At 43.3% G+C, this 19,733-nt stretch overlaps 1 protein-coding gene across 1 annotated transcript; it reads left to right on the top strand.

The window, feature by feature from the left end:
• Nucleotides 1–9,431: 9,431 nt before the first annotated feature.
• Nucleotides 9,432–19,440, top strand: DNAJA4 (DnaJ heat shock protein family (Hsp40) member A4). Its single transcript, XM_077827448.1, has 8 exons — nt 9,432–9,565; nt 9,852–9,989; nt 15,349–15,529; nt 16,469–16,573; nt 17,303–17,530; nt 17,714–17,944; nt 18,640–18,740; nt 18,825–19,440. The coding sequence occupies exons 2-8, from the start codon at nt 9,858–9,860 to the stop codon at nt 19,038–19,040; spliced, it is 1,194 nt and encodes a 397-aa protein (XP_077683574.1). The 5' UTR covers nt 9,432–9,565; nt 9,852–9,857; the 3' UTR covers nt 19,041–19,440.
• Nucleotides 19,441–19,733: the final 293 nt, after the last annotated feature.

The raw sequence follows: 19,733 nt of genomic DNA, 5'->3' as shown, positions 1-19,733 counted from the left end.
TTCTTAAACTACAAAGGCAAGAGGAGTCCGACATTGATCTTGCCACACATAGTAGCTTTGACACAAGATTGCTTCTGGCATTCATGGAGGTGCTGACCACAGTGGAACATTACTTTTGGGCTCAGGAAACAAGCACTGAGTGGTGGGATCACATGTGATGCACGTCTGGGATGATGAGCAGAGGCTGCAGGACTTTTGGATGAGGAAACCCACATTCATGTGACTGTGTGATAAGCTCACCCCAGCCCTGCGGTGCAAGGACATGAGAATGAGAGCTGCCCTGTCATTGGAAAAGTGTGTGACAATTGCACTGTGGAAGCTGGCTACTCCAGACTGCTACCGATCGGTCGCTGACCAGGTCAGAGTGGGAAAGTCGACCGTTGGACTTGTGTTGATGGAAGTGTGCAGTGCCATTAATTCCATCCTGCTCCGAAAGACTATGGTTCTGGGCAACGTGCATGACATTGTGGATTGTTTTGCACAAACGGGCTTCCCTAACTGTGGAGGAGTGATAGATGGCATGCATATTCCTATTCTAGCACCAGACCACCTAGCCACCAAGTACATTAATTGCAAGGGATATTTATCAATGGTTCTCCAGGTGCTTGTGGATCACCGTGAGCGTTTCACAGACATTAATGCAGGCTGGTCTTGAAAGGTGCATGATACACGCATCTTTCGGAACACTGGCCTGTTCAGGAATCTGCAAGCTGGGACTTTCTTCCCAGACCAGAAGATCACTGTAGGGGAAGTCAAAATGCCCAGTGTGATCCTAAGCTCGCCTACCCCTTAATGCTGTGGCTTATGAAGCCATACACGGGGCAACTTGACAGCAGCAAGGAGCGATTCAACAACTGGCTGAGCAAGTGCAGAATGACTGTTGAGTGTGTTTTTGGCCATTTAAAAGCCAGCTGGCGATGTCTGTATGGGAAGCTGGACCTGGCCAATGACAATATTCCTATGCTTATAGTTGTGTACTGTATGCTCCACAATATTTGTGAGGGGAAGGGTGAAAGCTTCACTCAGGGCTGGACTGCAGAAGCTCAGCGCCTAGAGGCTGAGTTTCAACAGCCAGAGACCAGGGCTATTAGAGGGGCACAGTACGGGGCCATAAGGATCAGGGATGCCTTGAGGCAGCAATTTGAAGCTGAAAGCCACTAATATTTGTTGCTATGCTTGGGATTGCAGTACTTGTAATGCTAGAAGGTGATTGGTACGCATGATGCAATAAGGGGATTTAGCATAATTGTATGAGGGAGGGAGGCTGGGCTCCCAAAGTAATCTCTGTGAAGTTTAAATGCAACATTTTACAGAAACAGTATTGTTTGCAACACAGACAACACTGATTCAGTGCTTTAAAACACAGCCAGTATTCATATACCTGTCACTAACTGGCTGACTCCAGGCAAGCGCACGTGAGCCACAAGACTCCCAAAATGGTGAGTAGCCGCAGGAGCAAGGTAAATCACTCTTTCTGGACCCTGCTGCTGTACACTGGGCATGTGGCTCTTGGGGAGAGCCAGCACTGTAGTGGGGGCCTGATAATCATTCCTGTCCCCATACTTTCCACAGGATGTGATCATTATGGAAGATATCTCGCTGCTGACGATGAGCAGGGAATCAAGGGAGGGTCTTCTCCAAGCCTGTGGCCTCTGCCCTGGCCCCTATGGGGCTCACCTATGTGCAGCAATGAACCCAGCACAGTGGTGTGGGAAAGTTACCACTAATGGGGCAAAAAACAAAGCAGTTCTGCTGAAGAACATGTGGCAACAGATTGCCCAGTATCTACATGAGAGTATCCTAGAGATCTCTGAGGGAGATTCCCGTGAAGTGAGGGAGTCAATCAACAGCCTGTTCTGCCACTCAGACTAGGCATACGGTGGGAGACAAGCCTGTTTTCTGCAACCTTCCTACCCCCAACAACTCACTTCAGCGATTCCCAAAATCAGATCCACTTACCAGGGGCCTCCTCTCCTGTTTGCGCTTAGTCAATCTCCGATAGTGGAAACACAAAAAAGAAGCTTACAAGAAGGGGAGGTTGGACAAATGACCAGAGAGGAGTATAAAAATATTGCTCACACATGCAGGAGTGAAATCAGGAAGGCCAAATCACACTTAGAGTTGCAGCTAGCAAGGGATGTTAAGAGTAACAAGAAGGGTTTCTTCAGGTATGTTAGCAACAAGAAGAAAGTCAAGGAAAGTGTGAGCTCCTTACTGAATGAGGGAGGCAACTTAGTGACAGAGGATGTGAAAAAAGCTAATGTACTCAATGCTTTTTTCGTCTCTGTCTTTATGAACAAGGTCAGCTCCCAGACTACTGCACTGGGCAGCACAGCATGGGGAGGAGGTGACCAGCCCTCTGTGGAGAAAGAAGTGGTTCAGGACTATTTAGAAAAGCTGGACGAGCACAAGTCCATGGGGCCGGATGCGCTGCATCTGAGGGTTCTAAAGGAGTTGATGGATGTGATCGCAGAGCCATTGGCCATTATCTTTGAAAACTCATGGCGATCGGGGGAGGTCCTGGATGACTGGAAAAAGGCTAAAGTACTGCCCATCTTTTAAAAAGGGAAGAAGGAGGATCCAGGGAACTACAGGCCAGTCAGCCTCACCTCAGTCCCTGGAAAAATCATGGAGCAGGTCCTCAAAGAATCAGTTCTGAAGCACTTAGAGGAAAGTGATCAGGAACAGTCAGCATGGATTCACCAAGGGCAAGTCATGCCTGACTAACCTAATTGCCTTCTATGACGAGATAACTGGCTCTGTGTATGCGGGGAAAGCAGTGGATGTGTTATTCCTTGACTTTAGCAAAGCTTTTGATATGGTCTCCCACAGTATTCTTGCCAGCAAGTTAAAGAAGTATGGGCTGGATGAATGGACTATAAGGTGGACAGAAAGCTCGCTAGATTGTCGGGCTCAATGGGTAATGATCAATGGCTCCATGTCTAGTTGGCAGCCGGTATCAAGTGGAGTGCCCATGGGGTCGGTCCTGGGGCCGGTTTTGTTCAATATCTTCATTAATGACCGGGAGGATGGCGTGGACTGAACCCTCAGCAAGTTTTCAGATGACACTAAACTGGGAGGAGTGGTAGATATGTTGGAGGGTAGGGATAGGATACAGAGGGACCTAGACAAATTAGAGAATTGGGCCAAAAGAAATCTGATGAGGTTCAACAAGGACAAGTACAGAGTCCTGCACTTAGGACGGAAGAATCCCATGCACTGTTACAGACTAGGGACTGAGTGGCTAGGCAGCAGTTCTTCAGAAAAGGATCTAGGGGTTACAGTGGATGAGAAGCTGGATATGAGTCAACAGCGTGCTCTTGTTGCCAAGAATGCTAATGGCATTTTGGGCTGTATAAGCAGGAGCATTGCCAGCAGAGCGAGGGACATGATTGTTCCCCTCTATTTGGCATTGGTGAGGCCTCATCTGGAGTACCGTGTCCAGTTTTGGGCCCCACACTACAAGAAGGATGTGGAAAAATTGGAGAGAGTCCAGTGGAGGGCAACAAAAATGGTTAGGGGGCTGGAGCATATGATTTATGAGGAGACGCTGAGGGAACTGGGATTATTTAGTCTGCAGAAGAGAAGAATGAGGGGGTATCTGATAGCTGCTTTCATCTACCTTAAAGGGGGTTCCAAAGAGGATGGATCTGTTCTCAGTGGTAGCAGATGACAGAACAAGGAGTAATGGTCTCAAGTTGCAGTGGGGGAGGTTTAGGTTGGATATTAGGAAAAAATTTTCACTAGGAGGGTGGTGAAGCACTGGAATGGGTTACCTAGGGAGGTGGTGGAATCTCCTTCCTTCGAGGTTTTTAAGGTCAGGCTTGACAAAGCCCTGGCTGGGATGATTTAGTTGGGGATTGGTCCTGCTTTGAGCAGCAGGTTGGACTAGATGACCTCCTGAGTTCCCTTCCAACCCTGATATTCTATGATTCCTTCACTTGAACCTACATTGCAATGTGTCCCAGTCATGGCCTCTTTCTGTCATGCATCATGATATCTTTCCATTGGTATCATAATTCCTACAGCTGGAGCGCAGCTGGAACTGGACAGCCTCCTCTCCCCAAATGCTGATGAGGTCCAGCAGCTCGGCATTGCTCCAAGCAGGGGATCGCCTGGTGCGTGGAGCATTCATGGCCACCTGGAAAGATGCGTTGAGACCACTGCACGTATCACCAAGCAAACAGGAAGGGGACTTTCAAATTTCCAAAGGAATTTACAGGGTGGGGATGATGGTTGGTCACCTGAGGGCAGGGCAGTAGAGTTCAAACCGATGACCAGAGAGGTGAGAACAGGCATTATAGGACACCTCCCACAGACCAATCACAGCGCTGTAATCAACCACAGTGGGTTTTTTAAAGCGCTACAACTGCACGGTTTCTGCGCACTAAGTGGCTTGGCAGTGTGTACACCTCAGGAGTTACAGCGCATAAAGCTGCTTTACTGCACAGAAACTTACCAGTGTAGACAAGGCCTAAGTTTATTCAAACGGTAAAGAAGGTGGTGAAGATGGCCCCATGCTCTTTCTTCTCCTCTGTGTATGCTGAAATGCTGATTTGCCTTGTCTCCCGATTGTCTCAAGGAGCCTGTTTACTACTTATATGTAAATTGAGGTAAACACACATTTCTTTGTTTAACCACTCCTGCCTAGACAGTGCGGGGTGGATTTGAACAAGTGCCACCAACATCTCACAGGGAGAATTCCTAAGTTTGCATAGAGCAGGCCAAGCGTACAAAGGATCAGAAACAGGGCCCAGATCTACTGACTACAAGTTTTGTGCCTTAACTCCAAGACAATTTATCCTCAGACAGGTGCGCCAACTACCGCATCAAATATATAGCCATCTCCTACAAGGAAGTGCCCAAGTGGGAAGGGGGGTTACAATGCTATCCAGGCCAAACCATAGGTAATATCTATGAATAATGCTTAGTCTGTATAGCATTTATGAGTAGTTTGTTGTGAGTTTTTGATATTCAAAAGTCAAGCTGTATTGGTTAATTTCAATTGGACACACAGGTCATGTGGTATTCTTCTGTTTCCTGGTTGGTTGAGCATAACTCATAGAAGCAGGTTTTTGGTGTGAAAACTCAGGTTTACAAATTTCTATGAGTATTCTCTCGAACAGTGCTGTTTCCACAAACATCCCTTCTACAAAACTCACAATCCTGAAGTTTTGAAGAGTTGGGTAAGACCGTGATTTTTCAAATATTTTAATGTACATTCATTTATGACTATACATTCTGCTCTACACGAGCAACTTCAGTATAGGCCCTCTGAATTTACAACAGTGTAACAGAGAGCAGAATTTGGCATAAGAACCTGATTTGCTGATTCCCTGATGCTGCATGGCCCCACCAGTGAATACTCCCTGGTTCAGAATAACCCCAAACAGCTTTGTGCCACTCCCAAAGAAGTCCCTGGCACAAGGGACATTTCAGGGCAAACTAGAGGTTGATCAGAGTAGGAAGTGGAGGAGGGTGTTTCAGCAGGAAGAGTCGCAGCCCAGACAATCCTGCACCTTGGCTATTTCACAGCTCCTCCAAAACCAGGGCTCAGTTTAGCCATGGCTAGGGCACCCAGCAGCCCTAGAATTAGAGTAGAAGCCAGTTTCCATCCCCCTCTGCACAACCACAGGGATGAATTTAGCACTAGATGTCTTGCCTTTTATCATGATATATTGGGAATTATTATCAGGAGAATTTTTTTACTAGACATTCCATGTGCTTTGTGAAACCATTAACTTCATCTTTATGTTGATTATTTTGTTCCTGGATCAAAACTCTGTCTTGTGCACTGTATCTTTTTTTTTTAATTGTGTTTTTAAGGGGTAGCTCCCTCCCACCCCCACCCATCTCTCCTTTTTGCATGCTCACCTCCTCTTTTTCCATCCATTACTGCTCTAGGAACAGTTCACTGTTGAATGGTGGAACTTTGGAATTAGAAGTAGTTCCTCCTCTTCACAGTTCCTTCTGCTGCTACTAACCTATAAATAGTGCAGCTCAACATTCAGTGTTTGGATTTACACGTGAGAAGCGTGTGACCCTGTTTTTAGGGGTGGATGCCAGAAGAAAGCCAGTCACAAAACAGATCACAAAACTGAGGCACAGAAGAGCGGTGGAATTGAGAGTGATGTCAGAGGGGAGAAGGTGATGTCGTGGGCACAGTTGAGATGGCGAGGTTAGAGGTGGATGGACAATGCAGTTGGTGGAAGTGGGATAGTGACAGAAGTGGGGTATTGATGTGGCAGGTGGGAGATCGACTCCTGGCAGTATGAGAGGTCAGTGTCAGGGCAGTGGTATAATGACCTGAGGGGGTAGGTGACATGGGAGGGCAGGGAAGAAGCCACAGGGGGCACTGTGAGGAATGCAGAGGAGTACCTCAATAATGTGGATAAATCATGAAAAAGGCAGTGTTGAGTGTGTTTCGGGGAGCACCCCAGGGGTTGTCTCAGAAAAAGGTGTGAAGTGGTTTATGGGGAAGCAGCGGGGGTTGTGTTTTGCATTGAGGTCAAGGAGGCTTTGGAGGGGGAAATGACAGGTATGTCTTTGGGAAGGGGGGTGACCTAAAGGTGTCTCAGTGGGGAGTTATGTGTGGGTGAGGAAGGATGTTGGAGGAACGGCAGTGTGTGTCTCGGGTAGGGTGGCATTGGGGTTGTGTTGTGGTCTGAGGGATTAGCAGGAGTACATTGTGGTGAGACAGAGGGCATTGTGATGCTGGAGGATTTTTTTTTTCTGGTGAGAGGGCAACCTGGGGTGTCTCAGGGAAGGAAATTTGGAGCGTACTGGGCATGGGTTTGTCAGAAAGAGTCAGGAGTTGTGTTTCTTCTGATGTGAAGAGAAAGGGATATCTCAGGTAAGGGTTGCCTCCGATGCAGAGTGCTTCCTGGAGGTACATAAGAACGGCCATACTGGGTCAGACTGAAGGTTCATCCAGCCCAGTATCCTGTCTGCCGACACTGGCCAATGCCAAGTGCCCCAGAGGGAGTGAACCTAACAGATAATGATCAATTGATCTCTTTCCTGCCATCCATCTCCACCCTTTGACAGAGGCTAGGGACACCATTCCTTACTCATCCTGGCTAATAGCCATTAATGGATTTAACCCCATGAATTTATCTAGTTCTCTTTTAAACCCTGTTATAGTCCTAGCCTTCACAACCTCCTCAGGCAAGGAGTTCCACAGGTTGACTGTGCGCTGAGTGAAAAAGAACTTCCTTTTATTTGTTTTAAACCTGCTGCCCATTAATTTCATTTGGTGGCTCCTAGTTCTTATATTATGGGAACAAGAAAATAACTTTTCCTTATTCACTTTGTCCACCCCACTCGTGATTTTATAGACCTCTATCATAGGCCCCCTTAGTCTCCTCTTTTCCAAGCTGAAAAGTCCTAGCCTCTTTAATCTCTCCTCATAGGGGACCCGCTCCAAACCCCTAATCGTTTTAGTTGCCCTTCTCTGAACCTTTTCTAATGTCAGTATATCTTTTTTGAGATAAGGAGACCACATCTGTATGTAGTATTAAAGATGTGGGTGTACCATAGATTTATATAAGGGCAATAAGATATTCTCTATCTTATTCTCTATCCCTTTTTAAATGATTCCTAACATTCTGTTTGCTTTTTTGACTGTCACTGCACACTGTGTGAATGTCTTCAGAGAACTATCCATGATGACTCCAAGATCTCTTTTCTGATTAGTTGTGGCTAAATTAGCCCCCATCATATTGTATGTATAGCTGGGGTTATTTTTTTCCAATGTGCATTACTTTACATTTATCCACATTACATTTCATTTGCCATTTTGTTGCCCAATCATTTAGTTTTGTGAAATCTTTTTAAGTTCTTCACAGTCTGCTTTGGTCTTAACTATCTTGAGCAGTTTAGTATTGTCTGCAAACTTTGCCACCTCACTGTTTACCCCTTTCTCCAGATTATGTATGAATAAATTGAATAGGATTGGTCCTAGGACTGACCCTTGGGGAACACCATTAGTTACCCCTCTCCATTCTGAAAATTTACTATTTATTCCTACACTTTGTTCTCTGTCTTTTAACCAGTTCTCAATCCATGAAAGGATCTTCCCTCTTATCCCATGACAACTTAATTTACGTAAGAGCCTTTGGTTTGGGAACTTGTCAAAGGCTTTCTGGAAATCTACGTATACTATGTCCACTGAATCCCCCTTGTCCACATGTTTGTTGACCCCTTCAAAGAACTCTAATAGATTTCCCTTTACAGAAACCATGTTGACTTCTGCCCAACAATTTATGTTCTTCTATGTGTCTGACCATTTTATCCTTTACTATTGTTTCAACTAATTTGCCCGGTACTGACGTTGGACTTATTGGTCTGTAATTGCCGGGATCACCTCTAGAGCCCTTTTTAAATATTGGCATTACATTAGTTATCTTCCAGTCATTGGGTACAGAAGCTGATTTAAAGGACAGGTTACAAACTACAGTTAATAGTTCCGCAATTTCACATTTGAGTTCTTTCAGAACTCTTGGGTGAATGCCATCTGGTCCCGGTGACTTGTTACTGTTAAATTTATCAATTAATTCCAAAACCTCCTCTAATGACACTTCAATCTGTGACAATTCCTCAGATTTGTCACCTACAATGGACAGCTCTGGTTTGGGAATCTCCCTAACATCCTCAGCCGTGAAGACTGAAGCAAAGAGGTAGGTAGGTAGGGGTGTGTGTCCTGTATGGGGTGTGACAGTGTGTGTGTTAGGGTGACCAGATGTCCCAATTTTATAGGGATAATCCCGATATTTGGGGCTTTATCTTATATAGGCACCTATTACCCCCGGCCCCCCGTCCTGATTTTTCACACTTGCTCTCTGGTCCCCCTAGTGTGTGTGTGTAGAGCAGCAGGGCATGACGGTGTGTGGGAGGTGTGACAGGATCATATTATCTGGGAGGGGAAGGCAGCCTGGGGCAGGTGGAAGGAGGAGGTGGGTGGGGAAGTCTCAGGTGGAGGGGAGGCCTGCGCTGTCTTGTGGGGAGGAAAACACTGGAAGTGGCTTTGCTGCGGGTTTCTCGGGGTGTGGTGGGCAAGCAAGCAGAAGGGTGTGCTGGGACTGTGTGTAAGTGAGCTGTAGCCCAAGAAAGCTTATGCTCAAATAAATTGGTTAGTCTCTAAGGTGCCACAAGTCCTCCTTTTCTTTTTGAGTACCGGAGTGTCTGGTGTGGTCAGTCTGGGCTGGGAGGAGCGGAAGTGGCCGTGTACAGTGTTTCTCCAGGGAAGGGCATTGAATGTGCGGTGTATGCGGGCGGGGGCACATCTAAGCCCCTTTCAGTACCGTGAGCGCCGGTAGCAGCAGCGGTTGCCTAGTAACAGCAGGCGGCTGCTGCAAAGCGCGTCCCGCCCCGGCTCCTCCTACTACAAGGGCTGGGCGGTGACGTCACGCGCAGGAATTCTAGACCGTTCCAGAACTGTGACATAGGGTGGCGTCATTCCAGAAGGTTCGGCGCTGCCGCTATAAAAGCTGCGGAGCTGGCCGGGCGCTGCGCTACGAACTAGTACTAAATCAGTTGCGTGCGGGGGCTCGTGAGTGCCATAGCGGTAAGAGCGGCCGGTCCCAGCGGCGCCGGGTCAGGGATGCCCCCGTGTCTGCTGCGGGCTGGAAGGATCAGCCGGTGCCTGACCTGAGGGAGCCAATCGCCTCCCGGCCGGCGTCCTATGCCCTAGGCACCAGCTGCCCGGCAGTCCCCAGCCGGGGCCGGGCAGCGCCGTGCGGGCGTCCGGTCGGGGTGGGGGCTGGTCGCTGGCCGGGCGAGGCAGCGCCGTGTCACGGAGCGCTGGTCCCCGGCCCGCAGCCCCCTAACGCTGGTGTCGCTCTCCCGCCCAGGGCGCCATGGTGAAGGAAACGGGATACTACGACATCCTGCAGGTGAAGCCCAGCGCCTCCTCGGACGAGATCAAGCGCGCCTACCGCAAGCTGGCGTTGAAGTATCACCCCGACAAGAACCCCAGCGAGGGCGAGCGGGTACGTGATGGAGCGCGCCCGGCTCTCGGCGGGCACCGCGCGGGCTGGCGTTGCGGCGGCACTACGGTTCAACCGCCTGTGGGGGGTGGGCCCTGCCGCAGCCATGAACCCTTCGGCCCCCCTGCCCAGGGGCTCTCCGGGTCTCGCAGAGCCGGAGGCGGGGTGTAAAGTCTCCCTGATCATTCTAGGGCCCGGCAAGAGAGACGCTGCTTAGCCCGGGAGGAGGGGGCGGTGTGTAAAAAGCACCTGCCGTGCGGGGCGGGGTTTGCTTTCCCCTGGCGCGCCAGAGCCTTGGTGTTGGCGGGTGCTGTCCCTTCTGCCCTAGCAGCCGGCCGGGCCGGGGCCGGACCGCTCACGTTAGCGCCTTCCGATCGCCAGCCGGCTGCAAAGGGACTTGCTTGGCTGCTGGTGTTCCAGCTGGTGGGGCTTTGCCTCCGACGCTGTGTTCAGAAAAGCCAGTCGTAATTAAAAGCTCGTTTGAAAACCATGCTTCAGTTTCGACATACAACAAGTGCTGCTTTCGGCAAGCTTCTAGGATGAGCAAAACGGTTGTGGCTCACATGAAAACTAGCTTTTTAACCTGGTTCTGCATTTCTACACCAAGATCTTTCCACAGGACCACTTGCTTGGCTGTGTCTAGGACTTTGCCTTGAGTTCCATGAATAATGCCACTTACATTTTAAACGTGGCTCAACTGCCCAGTATCTTGATGTCTATGGTATCAAAAGAAGAGCAATTAGGAGCACTTGGGTATCAGGATTGTTGATTGGTCCATGAAAAGCAAGTTAGTTATATTTAGTCATGTGCAGATGAGTGACCATTGGTCTTGTAAATAGCAGATGCTTTCTACAAGTGCCAGGGTAGATTTGGTTTAAATGGAATTGATTTAAATCACCGGTCAGGAAGACTCGATTTAATCATGGATTTCTACATAAATGTGCATGCTTGTTGGTTGTTACAACCTTAATACATATTCTTCACAACTTGGAGGTAGATGCAGGTTTCATTTTTAGAAGGTACACATTATACATTTTTAAAGTGATTTCTTTTGAAAACTTTTCAGATTAGTTTTACAACTATATCAAAAAATGAATGGTTGTTTGATTATTTCATTTACCAAAGCTAATTGAAGTAGTTCACCTCCCAGTGACTTCATACATAGCTATCTCCATTCCAATTCAACAGGTTAATTACATTAACATTTGGAGGATTTTCTTGCCATGCTGTATTAGGAGGAGAACATCACCAGACAGACATTTAAGTTGTTTTATTTAACTAAAACAATAATGTTATGTATTCTGGATTTTTTTCTTCAACAGCGAACATATAATATTTTAACAAAACAAGCATATGAATTTTTGAATTTAGTTAAATATTCAAGTTTTTAAAAATCAGGTTTGTTTTTGTTAAAACTGTTAACTAAAATAGTTAAATGAAATTCTAAAAAAAACTCAAAAATTAAATAGAATATGTCAGCCAGGTCAACAGGAGAAACTTAAAATATTGTCTTCTGCAGCTAACTCCTTCATCTTCATTTTCCTGTTTGTTCATAATCTGGAAAAGAAGAACAAGCTTTCCTTCTTTTTCAGGTCCCAAACTATTTCTCAATTTGGAATGAATTAGTCCAAAGGAAGAAAATATTCTTTCTACCGGCAGAAGAAGCTACTGCTGTTAAAAGTGAGATTATCACTTCAACAGTCTCTGAATCCAAGTGCTTAAGTGACTTCCACCAGTTCACTGGTGTGACTTTCTTTAAAACATCATCAGAAAATGTATATTTCTTGAATGGTTCTTATTCCCAAACTGGGTCTCTTTTACAGCCTGCTGCCATTAGAGGTTTTCCTTTCTAGTGAGAGAACGGTAGGGTAGATCTCAAATCAATGAAGGCTACACACAGAAAGACCTCAAAACTTCTGGAATATGCTGCTCAAACAGTTTCACTTTTGTTTCTACTGCCTGTCCCTCCCTTCTCACATTTATCTCCAGACTTCTTCTCCTTGTCCAGATCTATTCCGCTCCCAGCAATCTTCTAGTCATTGAACTTTTTGAAACTTTGCACTTTTAGAGAGAGGTTAGGGATTGAATCTCTGTACACAAATTTTCAGAGGGACAATGGGGTTGAGGTCTGTTATTTCTCACTGTTATCTATTATTTACTTATTTTAAAACATATTTGCTGTTAACAAGCATGTTATCTCTGGAGATACCAATCCACATTTTGAGAACTGCAAAACTAAGCATCTCTGATGGTATCTTCTAGACTGAGCACTGAGTCCCATTGGGTAGATAGAAAGATTAACCTAAATAATCTATACAGAAGCTCCTGGAACTCTGTAAAATTGGGTCCCTAATCCATAAACTATTGGAACTCATTTACAAAACTTTTCTTAAACATTACATGAATATATTGTCTCATACTATAGAATTAGTATTTATAATCCTATTCCATGATGAAATATTTTTGAGCTATAATGTATCTTAATTAGAACTATCTTTAGATAGGTTTTTTCCTCAAAAAGGATTTTATCAAAAAAAATCAGATTTAAGTTAAAAAATCTGATTTTTTTTAATTGAATCATTGATTTTTATCCACCCTGACAAGTGCAGAGTAAAGGATTATTTAGTTCTGGTTCTCTTCTGTTATCTCTGTTCTATATTGAACGAATGAATGTAGTGTTCTTATTGCAGTAAAGAGTATTTCCAATTAAGCATAATGCATTTTCCAGACCCTTTTGAGACTTAACTTTTTTGCTCATGTCTTTGGAGCATATAATCTCATATGCTTTCATAAACTTTAAGGGGGAGGGAGGATTGCTAGCTCAGCTGTCACAAGCTTGTGGAAGAAGTAGATTGACACCATTTTTGTTCCTACAGTCTCTTCTGATTTATGAGAATTTTTGGTGCTATCCTGTTGCTAAGAAATTCAGTTCATCAGTGTTAGTTCTGCTGTAAACAAGACTCAAATGACGGCTATGAGCACTTTAATCACTGTCATGCAGTGCTAAATGGCATGATAAGTAAAGCACTGCTACCAGTATTGCTGTACTACACTACTGTTACAATTGTTGGAGCTGTGCTTGTGATGGCAACAGCAAAAAAAGACAATGGAGATGTGTGACTTAATTGTCCAGAGGGTGCCATGTCAGCTCTCTATGTGGAATTAACTACAATAGAATTTTTTTTGTGGATGGTCAGAAGGAAAGCGCCTTTCTCAAACATCATTTGATGAGATGACAAGAGCAGTGTAGTTACATGCTCAGAAAACTAGCTGTACTCTGAGTGGTAGGTTTCTGAATTTAGTGAAGCTTGTGGAAATTGCTTTAACAAAGGGCATAAGTGAAATCAGTATCTCTAGTCTTAAAGAGCAGTGTGCAGAACAAAAATTGAAGTAGCAGGGTCTAGCATGTAATTACTGTAATGTGGTCTGCTGTGTCTTCCATTTTTGGAATTTTGCCATTTTATTAATGCACGTACCGTTGTAATCTAAGACCTCTGGCTCCATAGGTATTAAAAACCCTTTCAGAAACAGTGTAGACAGTCTTTTCTCTAAGAAAATAACCTGTGTCAAAAAGAATGCAAGATTAGCCTCTTTACTTAGGAACTCTAACTGCCTTACAGTGGAGTCTTGGTCAGGGGAAAAGAACTGCAGGTGACGTGTTAGGATATAGATAGTCAGACCTGTCTGTAAAGGCCTATACTCTAAGAATTTAGGTGTATTCTTATCACTTGGCTGGTTAGAGGTATAAAAGAAAGAATCAAAATCACTATCTGCCAGTGTAAGGTCGATCTCTTACTGTGACAGTCTGAGGCCCTGTTCTTAGGCTAAGGCCTTTGGCTAAGCAACAGAAGCAGCCATAAGCTGGGAAGCAACCGGTCACCTCCTCACATTCCAAACTAGTCACATTGAAATAAGGTGCTATTGGGCTGTTAGGAATACAGTCCTGTCCTGATAGTGCCTCTCATCTCCAGAGAAAGGGAAGTGCCTAGAAAATGTAAAAGGAAACTTAGTTTGATAGCATCCTGTCTGGCAAGAACACACTTATCAATAGCTGGGATGTGAAATCCTCACTTCTGTATTGTTTTGTCATTATAGTTCCCACTTTGCTATTGTTTGTCTGTATAATCTCTGTCTGGTTCTGTGATTGTTTCTGTCTGCTGTATAATTAATTTTGCTGGGTGTAAGGTGGTGGGATATAATTGGTTACATAATCATGTTACAATATGTTAGGATTGGTTAGTTAAATTTCAGGAAAATGATTGGTTAAGGTATAGCTAAGCAGAACTCAAGTTTTACTATATAGTCTGCAGTCAATCAGGAAGTGGGGGGGGGGAATTGGACTCATGTTTTGCTAAAAGGGGAAATGGGAACAGGGAATGGGGGTGGGGAAATTGGAATAATGTTTGGCTAAGGGCAGGAATGGGAACAGGGACACAGGTGTAAGGCTCTGTGGTGTCAGAGCTGGGAAGGGAGCACTAAGGAAGGAAACTGGAATCATGCTTGCTGGAAGTTCACCCCAATAAACATTGAATTGTTTGCACCTTTGGACTTCGGGTATTGTTGCTCTCTGTTCATGTGAGAAGGACCAGGGAAGTAAGTGGATGAAGGAATAAGCCCCCTAACAATATACAGCAGCAGATCATGAGGAACACAGATCATAAAAATAATAGTCAAAAGAACTGACATATAAGTCAGGTCACTAGAAAAAAAAGTTCAGTTGTTCATCATTTTGTCTTCAGCCTGTTGCATAGTAATAGGAGAACTATAAATCTGGATTCATATAATAAAATTTCCCTTGAAACCAAGGGATATGTCCACTTCTAGACAAGACATAAAACTGACTTTCTGACCACTTAATGTCAGTGAAGTACCTCTTCCTTTTGTCATAAAAGGCTTGTTAAACCTAATTTGACCAAAATATTACAGTTAAATCCTGCAGGTTTAACTGGATATAAAATCCTTCATTGCTATCGTTGGAGGTCAGTGGTGAGTGAAGTAGTTATCAATGGCACTTCAGTGTTCTGTAATAAAACTAATGGAAGCAAACAACACCCAAACAGAATGTATAGCTGTTGGTGGCAGACAGTTGAGAAGGCTTGATGTGACTTTGTTGTAACTTGTATTTACCATCTCTTAGTGCAGCATAGAAATCACTTAATATGTGTTGGGGAAAACACTGCAAAAACACAGGTAGTATCTGTACATTTTAACTAACTTTCTGTTGACAGTGCTTTCTGCCGCAAAAGGATTACAAGTACTGCAGAAAAATCTTGTTGCAGTTCAAATTTTCTTGAGATTCACTTCTAGGTTATTCTTGCTCTTGGTCATAGTTGCTCAGAGCTTTTCTCTTTCTCTTTTTTAGTTTAAGCTCATATCCCAGGCTTATGAAGTTCTGTCGGACCCAAAGAAAAGGGACATCTATGACCAGGGTGGGGAGCAGGCTATTAAAGAAGGAGGCTTGGGTGGCAGCAACTTCTCTTCACCCATGGACATCTTTGACATGTTCTTTGGTGGTGGAGGCCGAATGAATAGAGAGAGAAGAGGTACATAGCTCTAAAGAGAAGTTCTAGAAACTTACTATGAACCAGTGCGTAAGACACCTGTGCTGCAGTATTGCTATTTTTATTAAAATGCATCTAGTGTGGATATTGTTAATAGCAACGGCATAGGTCATGTATAGTATGAGCTGATCTATTGATTATAGAAATAATTTTCTAACATGTAGCTGATACTAAAAAAAAAAATCAGTGACATGGCTAGATTATGTTAAATGGGTCATGGATAATCTAGAGGAGAGACGATTTAGTGGCCAGAACAGAGGACTGGGAGTCAGGACCTATTTCTAGGTCTGCAACTGACTTGCTGATACACCTTGGACAGATTACTTAAAAGGGTACTATCAACTTGAAAATAACACTTCAAAGCATTACATGTAACATCTAACACTACAAACAAAAGATTGGAGGGGGTAGGGGGAACAAAATTTAAAAACTAAGAATTCTTGCTGTGCTTTTGATGGCACTTTCTGTATAGGTCGTTTTACTGTCTGCCTATCCCCCATTTTTATGGGTTTAGTAATAGGGGAGAGAAACTTTTTAAAATTATGCCACAAACTGGTGAGGGAATATGAAGGCAGCTCTAGCATTAAAGTGCTTCTAAATTGACATGATCGCATGTTTACAATGCCCCAATAATGTCTTGCTGTCTCAGTTAATCTACAAAATGAGGTTAATAATGGCTGCCTAATTTATGGCCAAATTAAGTTCTCATGTAAGTGGATGCAACTCCATGGAAGCTGTCAGGAGTTGCATTTGCTTACACCAGGATTGAATTTGGCTTTTTAAAATTTGTAACAAACTGAGATTCCTCAGTTAGCCTAAACATATACTAACAAGTAGTCTGTTTAGAGGCCCTATAATAAGAAATTGCCATTAATAATGTTTGTATTGGCCTTTAATTTTTCTAAACTCTTTTCCTTGAAGGCAAGAATGTTGTGCATCAGTTGAGTGTCTCTCTTGAAGACTTATATAATGGAGTTACAAGGAAGTTGGCACTACAAAAGAATGTAATCTGTGAGAAGTGTAAAGGTATGAACTTCAGTAATGTGGATCATATAAAATTCAGCTTTTTAAAGTACAGACAAAGGGAAAGAAGCACTGAGTGGCTACACGAATCTCTGTAGAGCCCATCATTATCATGGCACCTAGCCATCAATGAAAGGGTCTGAAAACCTTTTTTACACTGTACTTATCAACAAATAAGGCCATTCCTTTCAAGTAAAACAGTAGCCTTATCATATATTAGTGAATAGAACCTAGATTTTAGTTCCCGAAGGAGCAAAAATAAAATTCAAATACAGGATGTTAAGATGGTCGCTTCTCTACAACATTAAACAACCAACCATGTATGTTCTTAAAATCTTCTTTTATATGTCCATTAAACATCATATGCTTACGTAATTGTCTGACCTTGTTGACTAGCATAAATCTTCAAGTGTTAAGACGCTAGACAATTATGTAAAATTCTAGCAGACAGATTTGTTTTAGAATGCTGCTGGAATGCCAAATGGCTACATTTCCAAGACATGATAAATATGCTGATCATTCACTGAAAATTGCTAAAATGTGAAGGGAGGGTGAAATCAAGTGTGTGCAACTGGGAATGTACCAAATGCGTCTGATTTCACATGCAGTACATCCTAAGTGTACTTCCCTCTTAATGCTAAGAACTAGGGTTCAAGCAGTCTTATTGCAGAATGGTATTGAAGGAATAGCTTTCCCTAAGGTGTCGACCTCAGATTTTCTTTCTGCCTCAAGGATATGGTGGAAAGAAAGGCGCAATTGAAAAATGCCCCATGTGCAAAGGAAGAGGAATGCAGGTTCTTGTTCAGCAGATTGGACCTGGCATGGTACAGCAAATTCAAACTATGTGCTCAGAATGCAAAGGCCAAGGTGAACGAATAAACCCAAAGGACAGATGTGACAATTGCAATGGATGTAAAGTTGTCAGAGAGAAAAAGATCATAGAAGTTCACATTGATAAAGGTAAGAATACTTAAAATACTTAAAATAGTAGCTCAATCTCAAATTTAGTGTAAATCTTTGAAGTGTACAGATTTGTCCCAGAAATTTAGTTTTGTTAAAATGAGTTCTTAAAACATGTTACAGTATTGGTATCTAACAAAACCGGTATAGAGTAAACTTATTAATTTAAATGACCCTTTATAGGTATGAAAGATGGGCAAAAGTTGGTATTTCATGGAGAAGGTGATCAGGAACCTGACCTGGAACCTGGTGATGTTATAATTGTGCTGGATCAGAAGGATCATAGTGTCTTTCAGAGACGAGGACATGATTTAATTATGAAAATGAAAATTCACCTCTCTGAGTCTTTATGTGGCTTCAAAAGGACTATTGAAACACTGGATAATAGAGTCCTTTTTATAACTTCTAGACCAGGTAGGCTTTCAGAATTTTGCTTGTTCTTTTAGAAATTGCTTGTTAGTTGGCAAAAGTCAAACTTCACTGTTTAAGGTTCCACTGAATTTGTTACAGGAATGGGATTTTAGAAATTAGTCAACCCTGATCTGATTCAGTTACTTCTGTCAGAGTTCCTGCTCCCATTCTATTTCCAACTCCAACTTGTTGGCTTCCTTTATTACAGGTGGAGTGGATAGCACTGCCTGTAGATGAGGTTGCTTGACACTTTCCAGTATAAGATCCTGGTTTTGATTGCTTTATAATTTTGCTAAAACTAAAATGGGAGTCAAACATCTATGAAGTTAAAAATTGGAGTGAAGAACCAGGAAGCTACTGAGTCCATATACAGCTGAAACACTTTCTGCAAGAAAATCCCTTAAAGAGAAACCAACTAAACCCCCCCCACACACACACCTCTACCCCCCCTTTGGATTTTCACCTACTGTTCTTTAAGGGTTACTTTTAAGACTGGAGAACAGACTTCATTTTTTTCTCATTACACTTTGTGTACAGTCAGCATCCCCTTGTGTTTGTATGGGCTTTCGCAGCAATGGTGAAGAGAAATTCATAAACCCAGGAATGTTTCCTGTTATAAAGCTTTGCTTTTATGGCTGTAAACCCAAATGTAAAGATACCAAAATGTATACTGATTCCAGATCCCTCTTTGTGGGCAGGTGAAGTGATAAAGCATGGTGCTCTAAAATGTATCCTTAATGAAGGGATGCCTATCTACAAGTCTCCACTGGACAAAGGTTATTTAATTATACAGTTTATGGTAAGTTCACTGCTTATTCACCTTCATGTTTAATGGAAATGTAAGGCAAGGAATTACTTACAGGGAAAACATTTTTATTTGTAGGTCATGTTTCCAGAGCATCAGTGGCTTCCCATGGAGAAACTGCCTATATTGGAAGCTTTGCTTCCTCCACGAGAAGAAGTAATGATTACAGAGGACATGGATCAGGTTGAACTTACAGAGTTTGATCCAAGAGAGCAAACTTGCCGTAATAGTAGAGAAGTATATGAAGAAGATGAAGAAGGTCCCAGAACAGGAGTGCAATGCCAGACGTCTTAAAATGAAATTGAATGGATGAGTCATCTGGAATGTTAATTTTCACAATGAAAACTGCATGGCTTCAATAGCCACTACCTCTTTTTTTTTTTTGTCTTCAGCAAATTGAGTTGCTGTGTTGCCCATATGTTTGTAACCAATTCATATTTAAGTATTCATAGTCTTTATATGTAACTTAACATTTCCTAGTTACGCAGCTGAGAAAATGGACTGTGCATATCTTTTAGTTGCTATAAAGGTCCACAGCTTTAGTGAAGTATCGCTCAGGAAGCAGAGTAAGTTCAAGAGTACTATTTTATGTAAGACTCTTGCAATACCAGCTTAGTGTGTCTTATGTAAATATTTTTCATATGGTAAAGTTAGCTTGTTTCCTACAATAAAAACATCTTAGGTCCAAGCAGAAGTCTGTCTGAAAAGTACAGTCTTATGCTCCTTTCAGCATTAAGCCTGTTATAAGTCTATAAATCTTTGTTCTGTATGCCAGCCCAGAACTAAATGTTGAGCTGAGGCTGTGTTATGTCCAGTAGCCAATCTCAGAACTAACTTGCTTTAGTGTCTCCATGTTAACTTTTCAAAGTTTATTCCTCTGTTGCTAGGCAGTTCAGGCTAGGGCTTTAAGGTTTAGTTTAAACAAGCCGTTAGACTGTTTAGTAATACTATGTTTTTACCTCCTCAACAATGTCCAGAAGTATAATG

Source organism: Eretmochelys imbricata, chromosome 10 (genome assembly GCF_965152235.1).
Source record: "Eretmochelys imbricata isolate rEreImb1 chromosome 10, rEreImb1.hap1, whole genome shotgun sequence".
Classification (NCBI taxonomy): Eukaryota; Metazoa; Chordata; order Testudines; family Cheloniidae; genus Eretmochelys; species Eretmochelys imbricata.
Note: the sequence above shows the minus strand (reverse complement) of the source record. Positions and strands in the feature narration are given on the sequence as shown.